We start from the raw sequence: 9,054 nt of genomic DNA, 5'->3' as shown, positions 1-9,054 counted from the left end.
ATTACACACAACACTGATAGTGGAAGAAGTATTTAGATGCTTTACTTGAGCAAAAAGTATCAACACTGCAATGTCAATCAATGTAAATATACCACATTGCAATTAAAAGTCCAGTATTCAAAATGTAGCTTAGTACACTGTAGAAAAGTACTCATTATCAGACATGATGGGCCCTGTCAGTGTTACTTTACTATACATTACACTACTGGTGTATTATTATTATAGTGTATATACGGTGCATCATATGCTATAAGCTGATATACTGTTTGTATATGATATATTGATCTTACTTTATACTTTTCCAAGGGAGTACTTCTGTCCACAGTTTTCTCTCTCACATCCAATGTGAATGCCCCACTGACTAATGCACAGTAGAAACACTACAGTAGAAACACTATGCACAGTAGAAACACTACACACAGTAGAAACACTACACACAATAGAAACACTACAGTAGAAACACTATGCACAGTAGAAACACTACACACAGTAGAAACACTACACACAATAGAAACACTACACACAGTAGAAACACTACAGTAGAAACACTATGCACAGTAGAAACACTACACACAATAGAAACACTACAGTAGAAACACTATGCACAGTAGAAACACTACACACAGTAGAAACACTACAGTAGAAACACTATGCACAGTAGAAACACTACAGTAGAAACACTATGCACAGTAGAAACACTACAGTAGAAACACTATACACAGTAGAAACACTACAGTAGAAACACTATGCACAGTAGAAACACTACAGTAGAAACACTATGCACAGTAGAAACACTATACACAGTAGAAACACTACAGTAGAAACACTACACACAGTAGAAACACTACAGTAGAAACACTACACACAGCAGAAACACTACAGTAGAAACACTATACACAGTAGAAACACTACAGTAGAAACACTATGCACAGTAGAAACACTACAGTAGAAACACTATGCACAGTAGAAACACTATACACAGTAGAAACACTACGGTAGAAACACTACAGTAGAAACACTATGCACAGTAGAAACACTATACACAGTAGAAACACTACAGTAGAAACCCTATGCACAGTAGAAACACTACAGTAGAAACCCTATGCACAGTAGAAACACTACAGTAGAAACACTATGCACAGTAGAAACACTATACACAGTAGAAACACTACAGTAGAAACACTATGCACAGTAGAAACACTACAGTAGAAACACTATGCACAGTAGAAACACTATACACAGTAGAAACACTACAGTAGAAACACTATACACAGTAGAAACACTACAGTAGAAACACTACACACAGTAGAAACACTACAGTAGAAACACTACAGTAGAAACACTACACACAGTAGAAACACTATACACAGTAGAAACACTACACACAGTAGAAACACTACAGTAGAAACACTATGCACAGTAGAAACACTACAGTAGAAACACTATACACAGTAGATACACTACACAGTAGAAACACTACAGTAGAAACACTATACACAGTAGAAACACTACAGTAGAAACACTACACACAGTAGAAACACTACAGTAGAAACACTACACACAGTTGAAACACTACAGTAGAAACACTACACACAGTAGAAACACTACAGTAGAAACACTACACACAGTTGAAACACTACAGTAGAAACACTACAGTAGAAACACTACACACAGTAGAAACACTACAGTAGAAACACTACACACAGTTGAAACACTACAGTAGAAACACTACAGTAGAAACACTACACACAGTAGAAACACTACAGTAGAAACACTACACACAGTTGAAACACTACAGTAGAAACACTACAGTAGAAACACTACACACAGTAGAAACACTACAGTAGAAACACTACACACAGTAGAAACACTACAGTAGAAACACTACACACAGTAGAAACACTACAGTAGAAACACTATGCACAGTAGAAACACTACAGTAGAAACACTATGCACAGCGATCAGGACAGGTGTTGCATAGTGAGCTCCACACCTGGCTGAATCCCACTGGGCGGCCATGACTGAGCGGCAGCGGCGGGCTCCATCTTGCCCTCGGTGTTGGGGTGGAGATCGTTCCTCACGGTGTGCAGAGTGCTTCCTGTGTTGTCTGGACTTCCCAGCTTCATTGCGGCAGGAAAACCGTCTCGTGGGAGCCGCTGAAAGGAACTCATGAAAACTTAATGCAATGTGTCCTCATGAATTTTTAAGAGCCCCTCTCCCCATTGTGCCGCTAATGTGTGGGGTGGTAATACAAACAGAAGATGCTGATGTACGGGCTGAGTGCAAACTCACCAGCGAGGCAGAGCGTCATCTCCTGTCAGCCCCGTGAGGAACAACACACAGTGACACACACACACACACACACACACACACACACACACACACACACACACACACACACACACACACAGTCAGCTACAGTGGCAGCTCTTGTCTGGATCAAGTGAGCCACTGACACTCGAGGGCAAAAGTTTTGATTGAAGGCCTGACTGGATCTGGACCTCAGCAGGATTTCATGCGTGTGTGTGTGTGTGATAAAGTTTGAGAAAGAGACAGAGTGAGCGTTTGGCGTCAACATGCATTGGCAGATTTGTAGTTGTTTTGTGTATCTTTGGAGACATGTTGTGTCTCTAATCATGTTGTCTCTTTGTAGTAATTGTGTGTCTCTCTGTAGTTCTTTTTTTCACTTTGTAGTCATAATGCAACTCTGTTTTCTGTCTCATGTTGTGTCTCTATGTAGTTGTTGTCTATTTGTGGTCACTCTGTGTCTCTATGTAGTAGTTAAGTGTCTCTTTGTAGTCACTCTGTGTCTCTTTGTAGTCTTTTTGTGTCCGTTTGTATTTAATGTGTGTCTCTTTGTCATCATTTTGAGTCAAAACTATTCCAACAGCAGGTTATCTCACACAGAAGAGCACGTTTCATGAAACGTCATGAAAAAGAGAGCCTGGAACAAACGCATTACGTCCTCTGAAGCGACACTTGAAGTTAAACTCTATTTAAGCTCAAAAGGAATTTGTCAGAAGGCTGCTTTGGCCCCGTTGTAGAATCTTTTAAGCTCCCACTGATTGCATGACTGCGTTTAGTCTCCGTTACACACATGTAGGTCAGGGCCTCTAGTGGCAAACAAATCAACAGTAATGCTACAAAAAGGGTTCATGCTGTAACCTATGAGGAAGCACAAAGCGGCCGTGACTCAGAGAGATCGTGTTGCTCTTCATGCAGTCACCCTAACCCTCGGGACAACCCCCCCCCCCCCCCCTCCTCCTCTCTGCCAGCGAGGCGGCCACAGGAGTTGAAAAGGCTCCAGCACCGACTGAGACTCTCAGGCCTGACCACATTCAGGCCCGGCCCGGAGGCTTTACAGCTGTGCTACATTCCTGAGAGCTCAGTCTGATCTCTGCAGGTCTGAACACTCTTCAGAAAGTTAGTGAAAGCCTGAGAGAAGAAGAAGAAGAAGAAGAAGAAAAAGTCTGCGGATCTTGACACGTAAACAGGAAGTGCAGAACATAAAACCCCCTCCGCTTCGTTCACTGAAGCTGCTTCTTCAGACAGAAAGCAGGACGGTTGTTGTGCTGCTTTCTGAACAATGAGCACATCAGCACACTTTAACAGTAGACCCTGGATAAACCCTGGACCTTGGTCTCTGGTACAGCAGGTTACAAAAGCAAAGGCCTTCTGCACGGCTTGTTTTCCACATGCTTCCTCTAAACCCCCCCCCCCGTCCCGTGGCATTTCAGACGTCTTCCTTTTGATTCCGGTTCTCGTTCGTCCCTCGATCTCTTCAGATCTCACCTCAGTACTCAGGCTCACAGTTTTGGGTTCATCTGGCAGATATCTGCCACCGGCCGCACAAAAGGTGGTTTGTGGTGCTTGAAGCGGTAAAATCTAAATTTGCAAAACCCTCTACAGCAAACACACAGCTGAACGCACTGTGGACCAAACAAATAGTGACAATGTGTTCACTGGCTTATGTAAATACGTTTTAGTGTCGAGCTCCACTTTTTCATACTTCAAGCTGCACAAACTCAAAAACCAAAACTCAGCTGACTTTCTTTTATTGGTTTGTGTACTGGCCGTGTTTGATCTGTTGATTACGCCACCTTTTGTCAGACCCATTCACAATACCACACACACGCCTGACTGGAGAACAAGTACACTTGACAGTGTGCATTGTGTTTCAGAGGAGGGTGAAGTTCCTCCTGTGCGTGTTGCTCCTGTAAATACACTAAACGGCAAACAACTGTTCCTCCGCCTGTGTGCTGAGGGGAACTAAACGGTCACAGGTTGGTATTCTGGTCTCGCTCTCGGCGTGTTAGCTCTGTCTATATTAACACTGACCTGTTAGACGCGTTTCTTAGCGCACACACACACACACACACACACACACACTCTTAAACCGAAGTCTGCTTTAACAATGTTTTTATTTACTTTTTCCTCACTTCTCCTCGCTAATATTCAAGTACATGGATTCGCAAATCCAGGAGACACAATCAGTGGCAAATACTTTCATAACATCATCATGTTCCTGTTTGATTACCCCAAATGATTCCACTTACCCCCCAACCAGGCTAAGACACATGGACCTCTTGTAAACATGATGCAAATCGATCTTTGCTTTTTGATTACAAAAAGTAATCTGGTACAAAAATATCTTTTCTTTTATAGGTGTGTCTCTTCTTAGGAATATTTACACTGAGTACCTCACAGTATAATCTGATTTTAAAAAGTACATACTGTAAAATAAACACAAAAAGGGGGGGTCTCAAGGGGGGGTAAAAGGCCTTTGGTTTTCATGAAAAATACGAAAACAACGACAAAACACAAAAAAAGTCCATTCGCCGTCCGGTGCACCACAACGGTGATGCCTGGACTGGTGGTTGTCGCGTGTCTCGAAGACAACACTGCGGGGACACCAAATGTCCACAGGTTGGACAGAGTTCATTCTTCAAAAAGTTCTGAACAAAAGAAGAAAGAAGAGCGGCTACAATCAGGCGTCACTCCTGGGGACGGCGGACCCGCACAACCTCCGCTGGGCAAAGTAGCCCAGGACTATGAGCAGCATCTCCGAGGTGCTGCTGAGGGCCACGATGAAGGGCGCCTGGGAAGCGAAGTCGGCCTCCACCCGGCGGAAAGACAGCTGCATGACAGCGAGCGCCAGCAGGCTGTTCTGGACGCCCACCTCGATGCTGACCGTCTTCCTCAGCGACGGGGCCAGGCCCGCCAGCTTGGCCAGGACGGCGCCGACCACCAGCCCCAGCAAAGGCACCGTGACCCCGACCGCCACGATCTGGGGCCTGACGTTGGCTAGGATGGACGCGCCCATCTGGTAGGCCATGAAGATGCCGCCGACGATGAGCGCGAAGCTGAAGGGCCGTATGAGCGCCAGCAGGACGCGCGTGAGGGCGGGCAGGCGCAGCTTGACCAGCATGCCCAGCGAGATGGGGATGGCGATGAACAGGAGGGTGCCGAGGATCTTCACGAACGGCACATGCAGGGCGGCGTGCACGCCCAGGAGCCTGCCGTACAGGGCCGACGACAGGGGCATGGCCGCCGCCGCCACCACCGTGGACACTAGGGTCATGGAGATGGCCAGGGTGACGTCTCCTCCGAGCAGCAGGCTGTACAGGTATCCGCCCCCGCCGCCCGGGGCCGAGCAGGTGATGACCAGGCCCAGGGAGAGCGCTTTGGGCAGCGAGGCCAGCCGGGAAACGCAGTAGGCATACAGTGGCATCACCAGGAACTGACCCAGCACCCCCAGGAGCAGCGGCACCGGGCTCTTCAGTAGGCCCCGCAGCACCTCCACCTCCACCTTGCACCCAAACGCACACTTGTTGACGAAGATGAGGGGCAGCAGGGCAAACAGCACGGGGTTCTCAGAGAAATGGGACAGGCCGCCGGACTGGACCAGCCGGGTGGCCGGGTCATCGTTGCCGGGCGCCACTCTGATGGAGTAATCCGTTCTCTCTTCGATCAGAACCGGCACGGAATCCTGGTCCAGGTCCAGCAGCTGGATCTGCAGCTGAGCCCGGCCTGGGAACCCGGAGCGAATGCTGATAACGTAGCTCTTGGCCGTCGCTGCGTGGCCGCTGTCCGTCACGTTGAGTATGGAGAGGACCTCCGGGTCCAGGGAGCGGACCGTCACCGTCTGCTTCCAGCTCTGGCGGCCCTTCCTGCTCGCCGCGGCGCTCCTGTACTGGCTGGCGATTACAATCACACCGTTGGTGTTTTCAGGAAACTCGAATTCCTGCGACGACCCGTCCCCGATAGTGATATACCTGCTGCCGCTGTCGGCCGTCAGGTTAGTGTCGTTGCTGCTGTTGACGGTTAGGTTTCCGGTGGCCCACGCCCGGTCCGCTCCGCCGGTAATAAGGAAGAGACAACAGAATGTAAATAGCGTCCTCATCTTATTGACGGACAGAGGGCGGAGGGGCGCCACAGAGACACGCTTCTCCCCCGCGAGCGGCCTCCCCAGACGGTTACACCGCCGCCCTGTTACACCAGGACGGTAAACTTCTCATTCTAGTCTCCGGTACAAAACAACAGCGTCGGCGGCCAGCTCCACATCTCGTCTGGTTCCCATTTTCTTGCTGCCTTTATACCGGAACCTAAACATCACCCCGCCCTGTCCTGTCTGAGCCTACAGCTCTACGGCAGCAGCCCCCTCCGGCACACAGGAGCACACGCTCGCGCAGGTCTCTCTCGCAGCTTCCCCTCTTTTTGTCTACTCGATGCGAAGGTGTCAGTCTCGGTGAACCGAAGCCTCGCCTCGTCCTCCGTTTTTATTGTCCCCCCGGTTTGAGATAACGGAGCGCATCGTAGCTCGGATGCCGTTTGCTCGCTGCTCAGATTTAGTTCAAGCTAGCTTGAGTAAAAGTCTGACTTCCGGTGTGGAAATTCCAAAATAAATCACCATAACATTGGTTGGACGCATCAAAGAGTGTAATACCCTGTATATGTTTGTTATATGTTAATTTCATTGATTGCAAAATTCACTGGTAATTTAAATTACTTACTCATTTTGGTTTGTGTGTCAACATGTATTTTGGGCTTGTTTTTATATTGTGCTCACATGGTGAAATAACCTCAAATTAACAAGACATGAGCCGGAGTTGGTATCCCACTGGTTGCATTGGACTTTGAGGGGATTTAGAGTCAACTAGGTGCATACAGGTGTTACAGGAGGCGGTGATTGGGGAGTCAATATTATTTAAGAGGGGTTTGGTTGCTCATAGTTTTATCAACTTTGTGTTACATTTTTCGACTGAACACGGACTGGCGTCAGAATCAATGTTTCCTTGCCTGATATTGTTTCTCCAGTTGTTACTTACTAAATGACAAATCGTATGCCGTTTTATTTGCTTAATGAAAAACCCCCACTACTTCCTGTCTCTGTCTGGGTAACCCTGACTACCTTGACGTATGCGTTCATTAAGCCAATCGGAGCGGCCCAAAAGCGTCAACTCGCCCCGTCCCTCAGCCAATGAGCAGGGGCGGTCACACGGGAGAGGGAACACCGTGATTTGTGTGTGTGTATGTGTGTGTGTGTGTGTGTGTGTGTGTGTGTGTGTGTGTGTGTGGGGGGGGGGGGGGGGGGGGGTTGTAAACCAGGGATTACCCGTCATACACAGACACACGCACTTAATTTCCTGATCAAAGTGAAATGGCGGAATCCTTAGAAATGAAAGAACATCATGATGAAGTGATAGTTAATAAGCAGATAATACAGCTTGTTAAGGGCCATGAACGACACAAGGATGTATGGTATTGATAATTCAATACTCACAAGCTACTCATTTGGAATCTATATTCATAATAAAATTATATAGGTTTTAGGAGTCAGTCATGCAGCACTTTGTTAAATCATAGTATTTATGTAAATATACTATTTATATTTATGATTGATTGCACTCTTTTGCTCTTGTAATTTGTTTTTAATGGCCGCCGTGTGTCATGTGATTTGCCTTCGACTGTAATAATTGTTTTTCTTTTTCTAAAAATCTAAGAAACTGGCAAGAGTTTGTTAGATTTTAAATATCATCCGACCTGAACACCCAGCCGTAGTGTCACTAACTCGTTCCTACTGAAAGTAGCTAAGTATCCGTGTTGGGCCCTCCGTCCCTAGTGGACACCGCTTCCAGCTCCTCTCTCACTTTCACATTCCCTTACTGTCTTTTAGAAACATTGAGACGGTAGGCCCGTTGCTCCTCCCTCCTGCCCTCTTAACCCAGACTTTCCCTGTCAGTCCCCTGACCTTTGATCCCTGTAGCATCTCGTGACACCCATCGATTGTGCTCACGGCAGACACTCGACACGGTCACACTCACTGAGCAGTCTCCAGTTACAAAGTAGGCTGTTGCTTACTTGTCATACACAAACAAGCAGACACGACCGAAACCGGACCCCGCCGCTCAGCGCGTGGACGAGGCATTGAAGGGGAACTCCGTCTCCGTCAGCATAACCCTGCAGAGGATCCCTTTTTATAGCAACGGTGCTCCTGCTGGGAGTCACTCACATACTTAAAAAGCCATTTTCAATTCACAACCCTCCGGTGTTCTTCCCAGGAGGGGGTCAGTGAGGTCACTGGGTCGATATTTTCCATCGCAAATGCCACCCGGGCTTACCGAGGATATTAACCGTGTTCGTTTCAGTCCCGGGACGGCCTTGTTCACCGGCTATTGTGTTGTCATGAGTTGTGCGCCCTCCTTCTGTCAATGCGGCTAAGTCGAGGCTTCCAGAAAAAAAGACAAGGCGGGGGAGTCCACACAGTGGAAACACTCAGCGCACGCCAAGGCAACCTGCTGGGACGATCGCACCGGCCCCCTTCTTTGACATTTCACGGAGCGACAGCCAGTTGTTAGGGAGGCTGCCTCGGCACGCACGTCATGTGCTGCTCCCCTCCCAGGGCTGTCTCATTATTTACCCGGAGAACGATCATTCACCTCATGACTTATTTCGCGAACAGAGCAGGAGAGAGGCACAGAGAAATGCAAAGAGCCTCTCAGTTACATTCCACCCCCGCCCATCTTGACACTTTCCCCAGTAACGGCCTTGGTG

General features: G+C 47.7%; 1 protein-coding gene across 1 annotated transcript; it reads right to left on the bottom strand.

Annotated features, from left to right (window-relative positions):
* Nucleotides 1-4,402: 4,402 nt before the first annotated feature.
* On the bottom strand, nucleotides 4,403-6,864 carry slc10a3 (solute carrier family 10 member 3). The gene has a single exon (XM_068723765.1). It carries the CDS (start codon nucleotides 6,401-6,403, stop codon nucleotides 4,988-4,990), a length of 1,416 nt encoding a protein of 471 aa, XP_068579866.1. The 5' UTR covers nucleotides 6,404-6,864; the 3' UTR covers nucleotides 4,403-4,987.
* Nucleotides 6,865-9,054: the final 2,190 nt, after the last annotated feature.

The sequence above is a fragment of the Cebidichthys violaceus genome, unplaced genomic scaffold, assembly GCF_023349555.1.
Source record: "Cebidichthys violaceus isolate CVI_PGR_0920_01 unplaced genomic scaffold, fCebVio1.0.p SCAF_3, whole genome shotgun sequence".
NCBI lineage: Eukaryota > Metazoa > Chordata > Actinopteri > Perciformes > Stichaeidae > Cebidichthys > Cebidichthys violaceus.
This window is presented reverse-complemented; position numbering and strand designations above follow the sequence as displayed.